The 20,239-nt window shown below is 53.8% G+C and overlaps 1 protein-coding gene and 1 long non-coding RNA gene across 4 annotated transcripts in view; one reads left to right on the top strand and one right to left on the bottom strand.

The window, feature by feature from the left end:
* The window catches only part of RNF43 (ring finger protein 43), a 68,188-nt gene extending 48,067 nt beyond the window's left edge, over positions 1-20,121 (top strand). For all 3 annotated transcript variants that reach the window (XM_065853429.2, XM_071816884.1, XM_065853430.2), the window contains 7 exons: positions 4,784-4,858; positions 6,149-6,280; positions 6,805-6,906; positions 7,554-7,709; positions 8,965-9,067; positions 9,469-10,956; positions 17,192-20,121. In XM_065853429.2, the coding sequence (XP_065709501.1) occupies positions 4,784-4,858; positions 6,149-6,280; positions 6,805-6,906; positions 7,554-7,709; positions 8,965-9,067; positions 9,469-10,956; positions 17,192-17,235 (2,100 nt within the window). In that variant the 3' untranslated portion in view covers positions 17,236-20,121. The remainder of the gene's footprint in view (positions 1-4,783; positions 4,859-6,148; positions 6,281-6,804; positions 6,907-7,553; positions 7,710-8,964; positions 9,068-9,468; positions 10,957-17,191) is intronic.
* On the bottom strand, positions 762-3,391 carry LOC139829445 (uncharacterized). The gene is made up of 3 exons (XR_011741914.1): positions 3,314-3,391; positions 3,061-3,159; positions 762-2,596 (listed from the first exon to the last, which is right to left on the bottom strand). It is a non-coding gene; the product is annotated as an uncharacterized lncRNA (long non-coding RNA).
* Positions 20,122-20,239: the final 118 nt, after the last annotated feature.

Raw genomic sequence — 20,239 nt, 5'->3', positions numbered from 1 at the left:
CCCATCTTGCTTTTTGGGCTGCCTGGCTCTGTAAAAGGCATGGAGTTTACCCCACCCTGACTTCTCTGGGCCAGCTCAGACCTTACCCCAGCATCCCAGGTGCTTTCGCGGAACCCCAGGCTGGTTGGGCTGCAGGACCTCTGCAGATCCCCAGCCCAGCCCTGCTCATGCAGGGTCACAGAGCAGATCACACAGGTGGGTCCAGGCGGGTTTGAATGGCTCAGAGAAGGAGACTCCACACCCGCTCTGGGCAGCCTGGGCCAGGCTCTGGCACCTCCCAGCAAACAAGTTTCTGCTCATGTTCACATGGAGCCTCCTGTGTTTCAGTCTGTGCCCGTTGCCCCTCACCCTGGCGCTGGGCACCACTGAACAGAGTCTGGTCCATCCTCTGACACCCACCCTGAGCTATTGATCCCATTGATCAGATCCTCTCAGCTTCTCTTCTCCAGCTCAACAGCCCCAGCTCTCTCAGTGTCTCCTCATCACAAAGATGCTCCCGACCCCTCAGCACCTCTGTGTCCCCCCGCTGGACTCTCTCTGGGCCTTTACTGCCCAGCAGCATCATGCCCCTCGTGCTTTGCAGCCTCCCGGTGTTCTCTGGCCTGTTGACGGAGATTTGTATTTCCCTGTGTCCTCTGCCCTGTGGGCAAACATGGATACAAAAAACATCTTCTGTAGGCCTGGCTTTAAAAAGAATACTGTAATACTGTAATATTTCACATTAAGAATCAGGACTGAGCAATTCAGACAAACGCAAACAGACAAAGTAGTGGTGAGATGTGACACAAACAGCACGGCCACCATCTGTGCCACAAAGGGATGGGAGATCTCAGGAGTCTTCAGATCAGGTCTCACGTGAAAGAGGGACCTTCATGAAACAGCAGTGACTGTACCAAAAGCTGAGGTTGCTGGTGCTGTTCTCCAGTAATAAGGAAGTCATGTAGGAACGAGGGTCATTTTAAACCTTAAAATCTTTGTGTCTCTGATAAAAGTTGTGTGGATAAGGCTGACACTGGCTTTTTCTTTAGTGGTTCACCACGTACTTTTATTGTCTCTGTACTAAAAGTTGTGTTATTTTCCACAAGCACTGTACAACATGAGAAAAACCCTTTGTTTAGCTCTCGTAGGCTTTATCTGGGTTGCATTCAGGTGATGCTGCCCGTGTTGTCTGCTTTCTTCTGGTGGTGACATGCCGAGAATGGGGACGGGTCCTTTTCTGGCCTCCCTGCAGCTCAGCTGAAGAGGGCAGGCAAAACTGGGACCAAGGAGTTGCTCCTGTGAAGCAGGTTTGATTTTCACAGAGTCTGTGGGCAACAAAAGTAAGGGAAGGGATGTGATGCTGTGATGGATTCGCCACCTTGGGGCTGCTTCCCCACCGCTGCGCGGGCAGCCAGGCAGCAATGCTGGAGCCTTTCAGGACGAGGGGAAAGCCTAAGGGAGGTTTGCTGCTGCTTGGGAGCTGATGCCAGCTGTTCGATCGAGCCATCCACTGGAGTTATGGACCTGCTATCCATCACCCCACATCTGGAAAGTGGCGTGGGCCCACCTGGGGCTGTTAGTGATGCGGAGAACGGTGGGATAAAGAGTGAAACCAAGGGTTCCCAGTGCAGCTGGTGACAGATGTGAGAGCACGGGCTCTGCGGTGCCTCAGGGAGCACAGCTGGGTGCTTGTGCTCTCCCGTGTCCATCCAGACGTGACCGTCACGTTACAGGGGTCCCAAGTGGCCACATCCCACCGGGGAAGGTGCTGGGGGTGGCAGCAGCAATGGTTGGTTTGATCAGTGCAGCTGCTGTGGAGAATCTCAAACAGGAGGAAGGAGCAACTTTGAAGGCTCATCTTCCACCTCAGAACCTCAAAGTTTTAGCAACTGGTTTGCTAGTTTTGTCCTTGATCTTCGAGTCTCTGATCACAGCACTGGAAGTACCAGTGTGTTCATGAGCCTGGGATCGGCTGAGCAGGATCGGCACAGGGAGAACAAGACATGCTGCACCACTGGGTTTCGAGATCCAGCTGAACACGGCATCAGTTACCATCCTGCCTGCAGGTAGATCTCCCCCAGGGAGGCTCACAGCTCCTCTCCCCCGCAAACAGGACTGGTTTAGCCATGAAATACAGGTCTGTGCTCCTTAAACTGGCCACATCCCCAGGCCCTGCCTTGTACCTTGGTTCCTCCATGCCCTGCAATCTGGCTGCTTCTCTGTCCTCTTGAAGCCTCTGCCAAGCTCCTTCGCTCCACCATCGTACAGATCTTTTCAAAATCCCTGGATGATGCTTCTCCTGGAAAGCAGGGATGCAGCTGTGGGACGGGGCTGGTGTTTGCTGGAGCAGGAGCCTGGTTTCCCTGGCATGTGTTTCTTGCTTTGCACGCTGACTTGCAGCGCTCTGTCAGTGGTGATTAGAACAGCCCTGTGCAACGTGTTATCGTAACCTCTGCTTCAGCTGTCACGCAGCCAAGCCATGCACACAAACAACCCCAGCCAGCCCAGCACGAGGACAACTCCACCAGCCACCTGATGAACTCCTCTGCTTCTCCTCTCTTAAATTGCTGCACTGCTTCAGCATCCAAAGCTAAAACCCGTCGGGAAGGTGTCTGGTCTGCAAGGGGAGAGGAAGACATAGAAAATACCACTGGAATCAATTCAAAGTGGTTTATTTTTCTTTCTGATGCATAATTTATAATTTTTGGGGTGCATTGTTTTTTCTTGATTTTTGATTGCAAGTAAGTCCGGTTGCCGGACTGCTGAAACATCCTAAATCATCCTGTAAATACATATTTGCACCAAAAGCGTCACAATCCTCAAAGAGGGAGGTCAGCTGTGCTGCGTGGCTGAAGAGATCTGACACAAAGACAGCAAACACTCGGGAAACGATGGTGGCACACAGGTTGTGAATAGCTTGAACAAAAATTGCATTGCCTGCAACAGATGTCAGAAGGATGTTGAAAAGAGCCATTTGTCTGGTCTCAGTTGTTCATTTCCACATCGTTGGTGTCTCTAGTGGGATAAAATCTTTGTTCATTGTTCATCAAAGCTTAGCTTCCAACAGGTGGAAGTTACTACCTGAAAGTCCTGTTTCTTCTTCAGTGGTGGCAAATGTTCAGGTTCCTCAGATCCCCAGCAAGACCCCAGTCTCTGATCCCACTTCTCCAGCTTCTCCACCTGTTATACAAAACCCAGGAGTGTCAAATAACTTCAGCACTCCCTCCTTGAGCTCCTTCCCACCCATCTGCACCTCCATTCACACCCTCCTCCCTGTCCCCAGACTCGAGCACCCGCCTCTGGCACCCACGAGGTGCGTGGAGGCGACCGGCACCTGCGAGCGAGGGCCGGAGCCGAACCTGCTCCGCCGGGAATGCCCCGTCCCTGCGCTCGGCCGGCGCCTCGCGTTTGATATCGCAGCTGGGAAGCGGCAGGACTGACCTCTGGCCCCCGAGCTGGAGTTTGGCAACGCGGCGGGTAAACTGCTGCGGCAGCTCCGGCAGCTCCCTGTTTGCACAGGCGCTCGGGACGCGCAGATCAAAGGGCTCCGCGTGAGTAAGAGCGGCCCTGCCCTGCACTTTGTTCACGTTCCCGGCTGCCTTTCCCAAGAGGCTGCCTCTGCCTGCAGGGCTGCAAGGGCTCAGTGGGAGGACGTGGGTGACCCCACGAGGTCCTCGGGCGCTGTGCTTTGACCTCACCCCAGTGGCATGTATACTGTTGGGGTGGGTCTGGAAGCTGCCCGCCTCGCACCGCAGCGCCGGGGGGCTGTGAAAACCCGTCCTGCTCCTAATCCCAGAGCAGACCTGCAGCCCAGGCATCACCTCAGCTTCTCCCTGACAACACAGAGGGACAGGGAGCAGGGAGAGCGGTGTGTGTGGGGTCAGGCCCACGGACAGCTGGTGCAGCCATGGTGAGAGGTAGGGACCTGCCGAGCTGTCTGCTGGCCTGGGACAGGAGGGCTGTGTAGCTGTCAGGGGCTCCTGGGGCTGCAGATCAGCACAGGACACGCATGGATCTTTTGGAGAGGGGCCAGAGGGGCCACAGGAATGATCCGAGGCTGGATCAGCTCTGCTGGGAGGACAGGCTGAGAGAGCTGGGGTGTTCAGCTGGAGAACAGAAGCTCTGCGGAGACCTTAGTGTGGGCTTTCTGTACTTAAAAGGGACCGGTAAGAAAGATGGGGGCAGACATTTGAGCAGGGCCTGTTGCGAAAGGACAAGGGTGATGGTTTTAACTAAAGGAGGGAGATCCAGGCTGGACATGAAGAAGGAATTGTTGGCCCTGAGGGTGGTGAGAGCCTGGCCCAGGTTGGCCAGAGAGGTGGTGGATGAACCATCCCTGGAGACATCCCAGGCCAGGCTGGACGGGGCTCTGAGCAACCTGAGCTGGTGAAGATGTCCCTGCTCATGGCAGGGGGGCACTGGGGGAGCTCGGAAGGGCCCTTCAACCCAAACTGTTCTGTGATTCTGTGATCCCTCCCCAGGACATCCACAGCTCTGAAGCAAAGGGGCACACAGAACACAGAGCTGGGGGATTTGCTGGTTGATTTTATGGGTTGATGTAACTACAAGCTCATCAACTCCTTTGCCTTCACAAATACAGGGAAAAAGTGTCCATGAGCCTCAGAGCTCTAGCAAGAACTCGACACAGGTACAGAAAACAAGGTGTAAACTATTTTCTCAATCTAAGCAGCAGCTGCTTCATTCTCCTGTAAGAGCCAGGGAGGCAGATACATGTCCAAGTAGTAGATGTTAATACAGATGTACAATACCAAATGTCCTCTGAATCTTCTGTTCTTTTGGACAGGCAAAGCTGGCGGGGGAGCGTGGAGCCCGTGCGATCCTCTTTGACATTACCGATGATGAAAGTGCTGCCGACCAGGTACAAACCCCATTGGTATTATCAGCTAAACGCCAGTGCCCCTTGTCCCATCCCAAAAGGGGTCCAGTACAGGACCCCGCAGCCGCCACCACGCAGTGGAAGGTCCCAGGAGGATTCTGGAGGCTGGATCTGAACATGAGCTCTTACCCAGCTTGCCCGTGCACACAGACGGTGCTTTTCTCTTGTCCTCACCCCGTGGCACGTCCAGATCTCTGTGCAGCACGAGCGGGCCAGCAGCTCGAGAACAGCATTTTGCTGCTCTTAAAGGGTATTGTTTGGTCAACTGGGCTTTTCTGCCAGGAGTGGGACACTTGGGAAGTCCCAGGTGACCCGATCCCAGCTGGCATGGACAGCCCTGCTGTACCTTTGGGAAAGATGGTGTCTCGAGTTTTCAAGCCAAAGTTACGGCTGCCCTGCTGTGCTGCTGGTGATGCTCCTGCTGCAAGTTTAACCTTGGTTTAGAGCCCTCCAGAGATCCCTTCCACCAGCACTGCTGTCATCTCTGGGAAGGAACACGTCCCCCATCAGAATCATCAAGGGATAATGAAAAGCATCCAGCATTAGACAAGATGAGGGAGCTGGTGCCTGAGTTTATCAAAATTCCAGGTGGTCTCCTGCTCACTGGGTCCATCCTCCTGGGTGTTTCATGGACTTAAGACTGGAGAAAAGTGTGGCAGTGAGTGCAGACCCATGAGGTGATGCTGGGGTTGCTCGATCAGGGTTTGGGAGCAGTCACGGGGTCAGATGGACCCTGATCCAGGCTGGTCTGGAGGAAAGAACAGACCTGGCTGAGCCAGCCTGTACTGGGCAGCCTGGACCATGTGTCCGCAGTGGAAAACTGCAGGTATGATCAGAAACAGAGAGAATGTCCTGCGGGTCACAGAGAGAGGAGCGGGAACACTGATGGGTGTCACGGGAAGAGGAGAGGACGCACTGCTGTAGCGAAGGCAGCACTCGGCAGCGTTGTTGGCAGTTACCACGTGGAAGAGGAGAAACCATGAATTTTGCACAGGGCCTTGAAAGAGAAACACAAGAGTCACTGAGCAGCACCCAGTGGTGCATGAGGAGGCACCATCGGAGGAAATGAAGAAAGCCGTGCTGAGGAGCTGGTGAGAGAGGAGAAGTTTCCACCCGATCTAATCATAAAGGGACAGTGCAAATTTGGGGAGCAGCCAGTCTCTAAAGTGCATGCAAGAAGCATCGCAAGGAACCAGACATGCCTTGGGGGCCTGGAGAGTCCTCGTTTCAGGCTGTCCTGGACCATCTCTCACAGTGTTTGTTTCTTTACAGCTGAGAAAGCCCAGAGGTCTGAGTCAGCCCGTGGTTCTGATCAGGGGCCACGACGCTGAGCTTCTCATGGGCGTCGTGAACAAGAACAGAGAGGCTCATGTGAAGATAGAGGTCAAGGAGCCACCAGCTTGGGTGAGAGACAGACCATTCCCTCTGCTTCTGTATCCTCCCTCCCAAGCTGCTGTGCCGCAGAACTGGACTTTCCCAAAGCCACTGAGCTTTCCTCCCTGGGGATAGAGATCACAGCCCTTTGCAGGAGCTGCCTGTCTGCAGCATTCAGACAATGTGCTGCAAATAAAGGCTCAAAACCACTTTCAGCTTATTTAACTTATTTTGCTTAAGCGTCCCAAGTGAGGTGAGGGGATTCCCTGTCTCATCAGCTGAGACCAAGCCTTGATTTTCTCATCTTGTACTACCTAGGCTGTGGCCTACAGGGAGCTGAGATGCTGCAAAACAAATAAATTTCATTCCTGCTGGAATGTGCAGAAAAGACTGAACGCTTTTTCTTTTACCTGTAAAGAGCGAGGAGGCAGAGCTTGGCCAAGGGTCATGTCTTCCAAGGCTGATGGTCAGGAAGAGATTGGGATTCCCCGCCCTAGCCTCCAATTCCCACCCCTGCCATGCAAGATTAATTTCTTTCCTGTTTCATCCAACAGCCAGACTATGACGTGTGGATTCTTCTCACAGTGGTCAGCACTGTCGTCGTCATCATTTTGATTTTTGTTGTTCGCACAAAGTGCCAGCTAAACAGGACTCAGGTAGGAATCTCACAGAGCAGACATGTCCGAGCAAACAGAAATGCATGAAGGGCAGGGACGGACACGGTTTGGGAGAGGAAATGCACCTCTTTGTGAGCTGAAAATGTGGCCACATGAGGCAGGGGCGTCTCTGGGTGCACGGAGTGACCCTGACGGGCTCCCTTGTGCCGTGGCCTCGCTGTCCTGCTGCCCCACCAGCACTGCAGCTGCTGTCCCAGCACCTCCCAGACCGTGTCCCAGCACCCCAAGCTGGCCCACGAACTCTTCATTTTAACAGTATTGTCTGTATTGACAGAGAGTAGAAGATTTAGTATTTTGAACAGAAATTAACAAATTAAATTATTATCTTTCCAGAGTCAGATGTATTTCCAGATTTGAGAATACCCCATCTGTCCCATAGAAAGAAAAACCTTTGGGACTCAAAAATTCAGCATTGCTGAGTGATTTTGAATGTCCAGAACCAGACGTCACCTGCTGGTGACAAAGCCCACTCCAGTTCAGCCACATTAGATGACAAATCACCTCTGGAAATTAGGATCACCCCCAAATCCCTGATAATCCCATTTCAAAAACAGAAGAGCAGCGAGAAGTGAGAAATAAGAAGAACGTGAGGCTGAGCCTCTCCGTAACGCCTCGTTTCCCTGCAGGACTCCCTGCAGCAGCAGACGGTGCAGGCCATCCGGCAGCTGGCCACGCGCACCTACCAGGCCCGGTGCCGGCAGGCGTCGCGCTGGGACTCGGCCAGCAGCTGCAGCTCGGCCCCGGTCTGCGCCATTTGCCTGGAGGAGTTCACCGAGGGCCAGGTGGGCTGCGGGCACGGCTGTGGGGCGGTCACGGCTCTGAGCTCCCCAGTGCGATCAGGAGGGGCTGCGGTGGGAGCTGGGTGGGCTGGCAGGGGTGAGAGGTGCTTGGGAGGTTCCTTCAGAGCTCCTGAGGCTGGGAAAGGACCGTGACGCAGCACTACAGGCTGGGGGAAGAGCGGCTGGAAAGCTGCCTGGTGGAAAAGGATCTGGGGGTGACGGTGACAGCTGCTGAACGTGAGCCAGTGTGTGCCCAGGTGGCCAAGAGGCCACCAGCATCCTGGCTGGTACCAGCACTGGTGTGGCCAGCAGGCCCAGGACAGTGACCGTCCCTGTGCTGGGACCTGGAGAGGCCAAACCTTGAATCCTGGGGGCAGTTCTGGGCCCTTCACACCAAAAAAGCACTTGAGGTGCTGGAGCGAGTTGAGAGAAGGGAACGGAGCTGGTGAGGGGCTGGAGCACAAGTGTGATGGGAGCGGCTGAGGGACCTGGGGGGTTCAGCTGGAGAACAGGAGCTGAGGGGAGACCTTCTGATCTCTGAACTGCCTGAAAGGAGCTTGGAGCCAGGGGGGGTCGGGCTCTGCTCCCCAGGAACAAGCGCCAGGAGCAGAGGAAACGGCCTCAAGTTGCACCAGGGCAGGTTGAGGTTGGATGTGGGGAACAATTTCTTCCCCAAAGGGCTGTGGGGCATTGGAACAGGCTGCCCAGGGCAGTGCTGGAGTCACCATCCCTGGAGGGCTGGACAGACGGACATGAGGTTCTCAGGACATGGGGCAGTGCCAGGGGTGGGTTATGGTTGGATTTGATGATCTTGAGGGTCTCTTCCAACTAAAAGGATTCAATGACTCTATGACCACACCAATGCAGGGCTGCCTGCCCCTTGGCCAAAAAGCCCAGCCCCTGCTGAGGTCAATTCCCCACAGATTCAGGTTTCCTAAAGACTCTAGTTGTCACTGTAGGGTAAAATGTCCATAAAATGTCCATGTTGAAACAGCAGGGCACAAGTGGAGTTTATTTCTCCAAAGCACTCACCCCCGCTTCCCAAGGGTGAGAACCTCTCTAGATGTTCATTCCTGAGAGCTGGACACAGCAAGCAGAATCAGGCTGCTGCAGAGCCCCCTCCATGCAAAGCTGGGCTGCAGACTGTTCCTCATCAGATTTATTTCCATCCCTTCCATCAAGAGAGCCCACCCCATGTCCAGGTTTCGAGACGTGGTTCTGCTTGCTCACTCTCCTCCTCCTCTCTCCACCTCTCTAGGAACTGCGGATCATCTCGTGCTCCCATGAGTTTCACCGGGAATGTGTTGACCCTTGGCTGCAGCAACACCACACGTGTCCTCTTTGCATGTTCAATATTCTTGGTAAGGCTCAGCCATGGCATTTCCTGACCAGGGATGGGGTTGTGCCAAGGAGCTCCGTGTACCCGTGGCTGATGGATCCAACTGGTGCATCAGATGAAGCACGTGTTGCTGTCCACGGGGGTGTACAGGGAGGTGTGTGGGTGGAGAGGGGTCCCTGCGTGTGCAAACCCACACAGCCCAGCTTGGGCTGGGACCTGCACCAAGAGGGGTTTCCAGTCCTGCGAGGTGGGATCTGGGGGTGCTGGGTGTGCAGGACCATCCGTTTGGTGGTGGCAATGAGGAGCTGCAGGGCACACGTGGGACACGGGACAGGTGTGGGAGTGCAGTGAAGGGTCACCGGTGCTGGGGCTGCTGCAGCTGGGCTGGGGATGTGTGCTGTATGTTCCCTTCTCTCTTCACAGCCAGAGACTCGGTGGACCAGGCCGTGGCCGCTGGCTCCAGGCTGGCCCCTAGGGACATGGAGCCTGGACGGCGACTCCACCTTTTCCGCCAGCACCCGGGACATGCCCTTTACCACCTCCCACACGCGTATCCTCAGAGGAACCTCCGGAGCTTCCCCTTGGAGCCAAACCACAGCAACCCCTTCTTCCACTCTCCAGAGCTCTCCCAGCTGGATTTTAGCACCATCCACTACGTGCCCTATAGAGCAGCCACCTCCCTGCCCGCCTGTGCCCACCCGTCCCCCCTGGCCCCGGGTTTGCTGGGACAGCAGCAACCCAACCTCTCAGCATGTGGGCAGACGCTGTCACCCCACAGGACTTGTTCCCTCCAGCCCCCCTGCCTGGGGTTGAAGGCAGCCCTGGCACAGAAGCAGCACCGCGCACCCGCCCTGCGCCGGGGGGTCGGCCACGGGCACCAGCACAACAGCAGCGGCTCCGGGGAGAGCTACCTGACCGAGCACAGCGGGTACCTGGCGGATGGGCCGGGCAGCGACTCCAGCTCGGGGCCCTGCCATGGTTCCTCCAGTGACTCCATGCTGAACTGCACGGACGTCAGTCTGCAGGGCATCCATGGCAGCTGCTCCACGTTCCGCAGCTCCCTCAGCAGCGACTACGACCCCTTCGTGTACTGCAGCTCGGAGGGTCCCCCCACAGACATGGGCCAGGAGCAGCCGTGGCCACTGAGGGACAAGCGGCCCAGGTCCTTGGACCTGTTGGTGCCGGGGGGTGCTGCTCCGGCCAAGCCCCAGGTGCTCAGCCACGTCCACTACCACCACCACCAGCACCACCACTACGGGAGAGATGCGGAGTGTCCCCCAGGGCGCGCCGAGCAGCGCAGATCCCGGCACTCGGGGGCCAAGGTTGGCTTCCACGGTGTTCGGACACAAAAGAGAACTGAGAAAAGCCATCAGTGTCAGCAGGCCCTGGAAAGCAGCGCTGTGCCACAGGAGGCAGCTCCAGCCTGTCCCCAGCAAGGCCGGGAGCCTTCTCACGTCCCCTCCGCTTCTCCAAACAGGTTGGACTTCAGTGCCACCAGACAATCGGGAGCAGCTGGAACGTCCCTGCTGCCCCCAAGACACAGCTTACAGAGCCGTCATCACCGAAGGAAAAGAAAATGTCCCCTGGAGCCTGACCCTGCTCTCCTGCCCGAGGACTTGGCTTTGCCCAAAGCCTGCGATGCTCACGTTCCTCCCGGCCATCCCGCCGGCTACCGCTGCTCACCTGAAGTCCAGCCCTTGATCCCAAGCACTCCCCTGCCCCACGGCTCGGGCTCTCGGCCGCTCTGGAAGTGTTTAGTGCCGCAGTCCGGCTCCGAGCTGAGAAAGCAGGAGGAGGGGTTGTCAGGACGGGAGGGAAACCGCACGGTTCCTGCTGATTTCTCAGGGACGGGCACCCCCAGACACAGTCTGAGCGCTCGCCTTCACGGCCCCTCTCGGCGGGGCAGTCAGGGTAAGTCTGGTGTTCGCCTCTCCTCGCAGCAAGCGGGTGAACCAGGGTGGTTTGCTGAAGGTCCTTGGGGTGCCAGTAGAGCTGGTCCCTTCACAGAGGGTTTTCCTCCAGGACCACTGACACTGAGGTGTGTCAGGGCTCACCTGGCTGGAGATGGTGTCCTGGGTGATTAGTGAGTCTGCTAATGAGCGCACGAAACCCTGCTGCCTTGTCCTAAAATAATACAAATGAGAAATCAGGTGGCTGTTTTTAACTAAACATCTGTAGCAGCTGGAATATCTCCCAAAGGAAGGGGTGGGACCACGTTTCTCAGTGTCCTTACATCAGTCTTACTGGCAGGGTTGTTATTGTTATTGTTAAAGCTTATTGGGCTCTAGTTGCTTTAGCCAAGCCCAGCTAACTGGAATCAATAAGGAAGGAAGCGTGCATGGCCGGTGGTAGTAGGAGAACAGACTGAATGAGTTTATGGATTTGCACATCTCTCACCTGCTTCTGCTGTGTGGGAGTTGCTTTTCAGTGTCTTTTGGAAATCAGATGTAATTGAAGTTTGGCCCTTTGCCTAACTGCAGTACATCCCTCCCTGAGAGAGGGAGAATGTGTTTGAGACGAGGCGGTTTGAAAGGACCCGAGTTCAGCTCCCAGCCCTGGCTCTCTCGGGAGGCAGGACGCCGTGTGTCTGCAGGGCAGGCGCTGGCTCCCTCCTCGCCACTGACTCACTGCAGCTCCTCGGGCAAATCATTTTGATTTAGGTACCAAACACAGATCTAGCCGCCTAATTTCTGTTCAAGTGCCGGCTTTAAACTCATGACTCACCGTGCCCATTGTGCCGCAGAGATAATAACTTCCTCCCCGTGCTCGTCTATCCAGCCCTACCCCACGCCCAGGCTCTGGGGCTGCAGGGATGGCGGAGGCAGCAGAGGCTGGATGGGGGCTCGGTGCTGCCTGCCCGCGGCGTTCTGGCCTCCCCGACTCCCAGGAACAGATTCTTTTTACTTTCCCAGGTGCAGAAGTGCCTGCCAGTGCAGATAGGTGATACGGGAGTTCCTTCAGAGGCCCGGAGGGATGCTGCCGTTCCGAGAGATGAGGAGGCGGTGGTGCAGAGACGACTCTCTGGTTTGCAGGTGGCTCTGAGGGCTGTTGTCCCTGAGCTGGTGGCGTTGGGCAGTGATATCGCCAAGACACAGGACATGGGGGTCGTCTGCATGGAGAGAGCCCTCCTGGCGCCAGGACAGGCTGCTCAGGAGCTGCTCTGAGCTCCCATTGCAAAATGAACCTGGGAGGGACTCCCTGAGCCCCAGCCCAGGACCCGGTGTCCCTCAGGTGGGCTGGGGGTGCCGCAGCGCCCGAGGCATCGCGGGGCTCCCTGCCGTGACGTTTCTGTCCCTTTGCAGATGGTCTGAGGCCCAGATCCGTGCCGACTTCCCAACAGTGTGATGGGGCAGCGCTCTGACACCCACCCAGAGCCAGAGCCAGTGTGCCATGCCCAGCACACACTGCCTTCCTTCCCTCTTCATTCCCTGTTCATTCCTCCCTTACCAGGAGTTAGAACAACCAATGTGTTTGACAGCAGTGGGGCTGGATTTGACTGCAGTAGCTTCAGCGGATGCTTCCAGGACCAGCCGGAGGGTCAGAATCTCCTTGTAAGGCTGAGAAAATACATAGAAAGGAAGAAGAAAGTGGGAGCCCATGCAGGGCTGATGCAGAAAAGCCATCAAGCTGAAAACACGTTGGCTGACATAACACTAAATCTGAGTTATAATCACGTCGGTTCTTTATCTTAGAGACTGGACATGAATCATTACAGAATAAGTAAAAAGAGCAAAGAACAATCTCTATAGAGAGTCCTGTGTAAGCAGGACATAAAAAATAGACTAGGAGACCAAAGAGAAATGCATATGTGCCTCTAGATAAATAATGTATGGCTAAAAGTATAAGTGGATGAATTAGAAAGCCTGGCTTTAAATCAAAGTTTTGATATCAACTTTTCAGAAACCCAGTTTAAAAAACAAAACAAAACCCAAACAAACAATGGCACCCTGTAATTCCCACGTGAAATTACAGAGAGCGGAGGAGTGTGTTCTGGTGGCAAGGGAGGGACGTTATGTGTTAAGGAGAGTATGAAATACAGTGACAAGAGACACAAAAATCCCCAGCTTCACCTAAGGAGACGTGTGGTGTGAGGGTTATAATACACTGTGTTAGCACAGGCTGTGAAAGAGGAGCCTGCATATATATACATGGGAATCTTCTTCACATAATACTAAAAGCAGCAGTCAAAAGAAGATGCGTTGGGGCACAGGCATCATTTAAAGCCCCGAAAAGGGCTGGCTGAGCAGCACAGGGGGCAAAATTAAAGCAAGAAGCTGTTCTTCTGAAGCGAAGGTGTGGTGAGACAAACAGATCAGAGGAGAGCTGGGTGCAAAGCCAAGCGCAGAGCCACGGCGAGGCAGCCAGGGGAGATTGCTGTGAACGGCTTGAAAAGAGAGAGGCTGCTAATGCAAACGTGTTTGGCTCCAGCAGAAGGGAGAAGGAGGCTCTGCAGGTCCAGGGAGCAGCGGGGGTCTCAGGTGGATGTTCAAGGGCTGGAGCTGCACTGAATTTATTGCATCAGTGATGAGGGTGGACGTGCTTGAGGAGCTTCCCACATCTCTGTTCAGAGTGTGAGATAGAAGATCCCTCACAAATTAAACCATCGGTACAGGCACTTCTGAAAGCGGCAATAGAGTGGATAGTAACAAATTGCCCAGGCTGCAGATCACTCACCTGGGCATTGCACAGGGGCCGAAGCACAAAACTGCCAAAGCAGGAGCGTGGACAACAACGTGCTGCCCGAGCCCCGAGCCACAGGAGGAGCTGAGGAACACCAGCCTGAAACAGCTGAGGCCGTGGAGCGATGAGCCTGACTTTCCTGCCAAGCAAATCGTTAAAAATTCAAATACAGGGTCTGACTTGTAAGCACATGGCTAAATGTGAAAACCAGGGGAGGAGGCAACGCAGCTTGAGTAGAGAGAGATAAGGCCTTGCAGATCTTTTAGGGGAATGAAGCTTTCAAAGGATAAAAGGGAAGGTGCTCTCATAGGTAAATAACTGGCTAAAAAATAGGAGACAAAGTGCAGATCAGACTTAATGGAGGAAAGTTACTCAGAGAAGGAGGTAAATGGAGTTCTCCGACTGTCTGCACCTTTCAGCAAGCTCATAAATATTCTGGACAAGGAGAGGAGATAGCAAAGTTTATAAAAGACGAAATCCTTCAGGACTGTCAGCTTTAAAACCGTTTACAAAGCACTAGGGAAGGATCTCCTGTTGCTGAGTTCCTGGGGAACAGAGTGGTGGATGAAATCCCGCGTGAGTAACACAAAATGCCAGACACAAGCAGAACTGCTTCTAAGTAAAAATCAATTGATTATCAGGAGTTGTGAGGGAACAAACAGGGGAGAAGCAGAAAGTGCCCTCACGCAGCTGCGTGTGTGATGCTTTCACAGCTCGCATCCGCCGCTGGGCACCGCTTCTCAGAAACGGGCATAGCAGACTGGGGAGACGTGCACGAGGGCACCGAGGACACTCACAACGATGAGGTTTTTCTGAGAAAACAGAAAGAATATAGAGACCTTGATGTGGGAAAAAGATGACAAGCAGAGGATATGAAAGAGAGGATATGAAGTCAGGAGAGCAGGGGCGAAGGCAGATAAGAAAGACTCGCTATTGTTTATAACAAAATAAGCGGTGGCATCAAATGGGAACCAGAAGCTTTAAAACACCCAATAAAGTAACACAGGGTGCGTAGGGAACTGGTGCTCATTGCCCAGAGGATGTAGATGCCAAAAGTCAAATGGGTTTGAGATCCGAGATCAAGAGCTATCAAAGGCAGAGATGCAAATACAATCTCTGGCTTGGGAAGTCTCTAAACCAGGGTTTCCAGAAGCTGAGGGTGCTCCTGTGGGATGCAGCACCCTCGGGTGCGTTCCTACCTCACCCAGCCGCAGGTGAGGTTGAATCCTGGTCCAGGAGAAACTCACTGGTGCAGGCAGTGCTGTGCGCTGGCATCGCAGGAATCACTGCCCACAGCCACATGATCCCAAAGGCACTTGGTGATCTTGGAGTTTATGCCGCTTCCTTGAGCACCAGCTTTTCCCAGAACCCCAGGCTGGTTGGGCTGCAGGAGCTCTGCAGATCCCCAGCCCAGCCCTGCTCACGCGGGGTCACAGAGCAGATCACACAGGTGGGTCCAGGCGGGTTCGAATGGCTCAGAGAAGGAGACTCCACACCCGCTCTGGGCAGCCTGGGCCAGGCTCTGGCACCTCCCAGCAAACAAGTTTCTGCTCATGTCCACATGGAGCCTCCTGTGTTTCAGTCTGTGCCCGTTGCCCCTCACCCTGGCGTTGGGCACCACTGAACAGTCTGGTCCATCCTCTGACACCCACCCTGAGCTATTGATCCCACTGATCAGATCCCTCTCAGCTTCTCTTCTCCAGCTCAACAGCCCCAGCTCTCTCAGTGTCTCCTCATCACAAAGATGCTCCAGACCCCTCAGCATTTCTGTGTCCCTCCGCTGGACTCTCTCCAATAATTCCTTGTCCTTCTTGCGCTGGGTAGCCCAGAACTGGATGCAGAACTCCAGCTTTTCTTGGTGGTGTTTGCATAAAGACACATCCCAGCCTCTCTTGCCTGGGCGACTGTACCCGGGAGTCGTTTCACTGCAGTCAGTCCTCAAGCAATGCTGAATGGATCCTTTGCAGAGACGTCAGACAGCTGGCAGTGAATTACAGCTAGACGGCTGCCTAAACCACCCAGCGCACACAGATCTCATCCCAGAACAGCAGATTACTCTCAGCACAGGCTGATGAAACCTCCCGATTTCTCTCTCTGGGGAATGTCAGCTCCTGCAGCCGCTGGCAGCATCCTCCCCTCTCTGCCAGCTCCTGCTTGTTCTCTCGTCCGTTCCCTTTCATGTCGTGTCTTTGATCTTTACTGGAGAGGGGGAAAGGGATTTGAAGGCAAAGACCACCACTAAAACCTAATACCCAAAGAACAAGATTTCTGCTGTATCCCCAAGGTGTGGCCCTGCAGGTCGCTGCCCTGTGTGGGTCGCCATGGCCGGTTCGGCAGCTGAGGCTCTGCCACCCCTCCCACTTCACGGCCCATTTTTAACCTCCCTTCCTGGTTGTGTGACAGGGACACTCGCACAGGCACAGCTTTCAGAAAGTACTTTAACAATGCTATTTGAGACTCGGGGCATCCGACCGGTCACAGAGTGAGCGGAGCTGCACAGTCTCTTTTGTGTCGCACGTGCGCTGGGTCCAGGAGGAGCAGTTGGCCATGGCTCAGTCAGTGTGCTGGTGACAGAACACCAGATGCGCTCAAACTCTGTCTTCTGGTACTCTGACCACGCCTGCACACACATATATATGTATAACACTGTGCCTGCACATTGACTTTCTCACATCAATTAGCTACATTTTCAAAGCAGAATCTCATTTGTTTGTTTTCTTCCCATATATTTAATTTTCAGAGGTCCTGTTCCTACAGCTGGTGATTTATACCCAGCAAGAATTCGCTGTGACCGTTTCAAAAAGTTGGTTTGAATTGCTCTCTATGAATGTCTGTATGGGCATTTGTTTCGTTTCGGTCTCAGGAACATGTAGGAAAAAGGAAACATGAAGAATACTGCATGTGTAGCTCTCTGGGGTATGCTGACCCTGTGCGAGAGCTCTGGGCAGAGTGGGAAGGGACTGTGGTGTGCGTGTCAGCACGAAACGCGTGTGCCATCCCTGTTTTGCACAAACACACCGCTTGCTTTTGTCTGCAGTTCCAGTTGTTGTTGTCTCCTGTGCCTGGAAGGTGCTGCCGTGGCACTGTGAACATGAATCAGTGTGATTTTCTGTTGCTAATCATTTTTAAAACAGCTGTACAGACTTTCCTCAAAGAACCAACATCAAAAAGCCTCATGTAGTAGTGATCTGAATCCTGGGGTGCACTATGCCCTCAGCCTGTATCTTCTGAAATATTTAAAGAGGAGCTTGACATCTTACCTTTCTATTTTATTGTGCTTAGAGGAATCAACTGATTGGGGAAGTGGCCAGAAAAGCCCCTCCAAAATACTGAGAGAAACTCGGTGGCTTCCACCGCAGCATCTGTTCTCTGTGCTGTGGGCTCAGGAACCCTGCAGCTGCAGAGTCCGGGGACGTTCAGCCACTTGTAGCTGATGCTTTTCTCTTTTCCTTTTCTTTGGATGCAGGACCTGAAGAGGAAGTCCAGGACGTCCATGAACACTCGGTTTAATAAAACACTGGCCTGTTTGCCTACTGGCGAGCTGGAGCGGACAGAGATGTTCAGCGCACCGGCCGCAGAGGAGCTCACGGCTCGCTCTCCGCAGGGGCAGCGCGGAAGGACCAGCCCGGCCACGCCAAGTTGCACACAGCAAACACGCAACGTGACGCTTGTGGTGTCCTCACGTGTTCCTGCGTTGCGATGGTCAAGAAACACAGAGCCGTGTTCTCCGTGGGAGGCACAGGCAGCCCCTCTGCACCCGGGGCACCGTCTGCGTGGGAGTCACCAGCTCGCAGAGCGAGAGCAAGCTGCTATTTTGGCATGTTCATGCCACAGAAGGTTTTGCTAAACACTTCAAAAATAAACAAGCCTTCAAGACTAAAAGCTGCAGAAACAACTTTCTGTGGCCTGATAGCTCCTGACTTCATTTCCTCACTTAGGTCAAAAGCCAGACTTCTTCATTTAACTTTTCCACTCTTATTTCAGACACAAGGTGTTGTCCATCTCAGCGTTGCAAGGTGCTGCTTCTGACTTCACTGGAAACCAACAGCTCTTGCCACATTTGATCACTTTGTTGTCCCTCAGCTGCCATCATCTCGGCCGTTCACTGTGTTGTGCCAGCAGCAGGAGTGGGGACACGGGGACAATGTCAGCATTTCTGGGAAGGAGCTGGGCCAGACTCTTTCCATTGCAAAGAATCCACCCTCTCATCTGGCAATGTGAACGAGTCTCTTCACTCATCTTCTAACTCCTCCGCTTACCCTCAGAACAGGGGAGGTGGCAGCCCTGGTAGGAGCAACTCGTTTCTTGAGCCTATTTCACACCTGAGATGCCCCTCTCACAGGAGCCATGGGAAAATCCTGAGTTCACGGGGTTCCTGCTTCTGTCCTTCCTCCCTCATTGCCCCAAAACACAGCAAAAAAACATCTGTAATAAACGCAGAGCAGAGCCCCATCCATCACCCAGCTTTATCTTCATATTTCTGAGACACCTGAAATGACCCTGCAAAGGCATTTTTCAAAATACCCTTCTGCCTTTTCTAGCATTTTGATGATGGAGAGAGAAAACTTGCAAAATCGCTTGGTTCTCAGTTTATTATTTTTTTTTCCCCGCTCCCCTTTTTATCTGGAATGTCACTAGCTCTTATTTCCTACATCTCATAATCTGGGGACGTCAAAGTAAAATAAAACTTGCCAATTTCAAAGCACATAGAACCCAAACAGCGGGGAATTAGACTGTCGAGTTCATTGCCTTAAATGATCATCCAGGCCAAAGAATTCACCATGTGAACCGGAGCTGAGGGTAACTCCTGACAGCTTGAAACCTGGAGCAGGGACAGACTCCCCCCACCTGCCCAGTGCTCCGTGCTTTCTGGGGCTTCTTGTGAAGCTGCAGCTTCTTCTCCAGTTTGCGAGAGTGCACTCGGTGTCAGTTTGGGCTCATCCTGCCTTTGTGGGTGAGGAAAGCTTTTACAGGGCTTGCTGCCCTTAATCTTTTTCCCAGCTGCTAATCAGTCACTGGCATTCAAGCGATGGTGTTAAAAATCAGCTGATAGCACCGTTTTAAACAAAACATGATTCCCTTGCCAGTGTTCATTTCTTGTCTCCCGTGACCGAGCCACTGCAGGATCTTTCAGTCTAGAGAAGGGCTGAATTTCTTTCTTCAGAGAACCCAGCAGAATTCCATTTTAACCGTTTCAGGCTCTTTTTGCTCATCCTATGGAGCAAGCAGAAAACACAAACTCAGACATTTTCTCCCTTGCAGGAAAGCCAATCTTAAAATAGAGGAAAAAACCCAGGAATGGGTCTAGATTCCCCCAGTTCAACTTCTTGTGCACGTGGTCCGCGGCTTGTCTCAACCAGCTCCCCCGTCCTCGGCCATCCTGGAGGGCTCAGATGACTTTCCAGCGGGGAGGGTCATGAAGTCCGAGTGCTCCCGCTGGTTTCTTTAGGAGTCAAGAAGGCCGAGAGCCTCCAGGGACACATTTCACTGCCTCAAAGGAACAACCGTTTAGTTTGCAGTCTCAAAGCCCTCTTCTCTGGGGGCCCAAATCTGCGGCAAGCCCCAAGCTCCTTGAGAAAGTGGTCAGTACGAACGCACCCTCTCCACTCCCACTGCAGTATTACCGGGCTGCGCAGGGCAACGCCTGCTTCAGAGTGTTCTCCTTTCCTGAGGTTTATGCTGCTGCTCCTTTTCTACTAGAAAACAGCCATCCCAGATGCTGGGCCCCCTCCCCGGGGTTTGCAGGGCTCAATGAGAGCGTGCAGGTCTGCCTCGGGGGGTTCCCGGGTGGAAGGAGAGGGAGAACGCTCCTGAAGGTGGTTTTTAAGATCCTTTTCAGTAGATGGGCTGTCATCCTGGGCTGCTCGGAAGAGAAGCAGCAATAACTGAGAAGACGGGGAGCAGCTCCTCTCAGCCCTGCAGCTCCGCGGGCCCTGTCCCCCCATTTCTTCAGCATCGCTGCGATGAAGCCAAGCTCATTTTCCTTCGTCGCATCCAAAGTCCCAGCTGAAAACTGATGGAAGCCAGAGCATCCTGAACGTGCTCTGTCCGAACACGAAGCCCCTTCCCCAGGGACCGTCACCCCGGAGCTCCTGCCCCCGCCGTGGCACCGAGGCTGGACCCAGAGCCCCTTTTGTAACAGTCAGATCCTTTTGAAATGTGAATATTGGTTATTTTTGTTGCTGGTTGTTTGTTTTGTTTTGTTTTCTGAGTCTGTCCTGGCTCGTGGGGCTTGGGAATAAATTATGACCCTAAAAAAAGAAAAAAAAAAGAAAAAAAAAGAATACGTTTTATATATATGCAAAACTGTATATTTATATCCGATAGAAACGAAGATGTGTGAATATGCTGATGTGCTCAGAAATATATTTATTTACTAATATATTTATCCATGTACCCGGTGTGCTCGCCTGGTTTTGTTCTTTGCACCGAGCGCTCCCAGAGGCGCCTCGGACGGACACCGCGGATCTACCGCAGGGTCCCGGCGCCGTGAGAGGGGCCGCGGGGGCCGGAC

Source organism: Patagioenas fasciata, chromosome 19 (genome assembly GCF_037038585.1).
Source record: "Patagioenas fasciata isolate bPatFas1 chromosome 19, bPatFas1.hap1, whole genome shotgun sequence".
NCBI lineage: Eukaryota > Metazoa > Chordata > Aves > Columbiformes > Columbidae > Patagioenas > Patagioenas fasciata.
The sequence above is the reverse complement of the archived record's forward strand: the minus strand, read 5'-3'. Positions and strand labels throughout refer to the sequence as shown.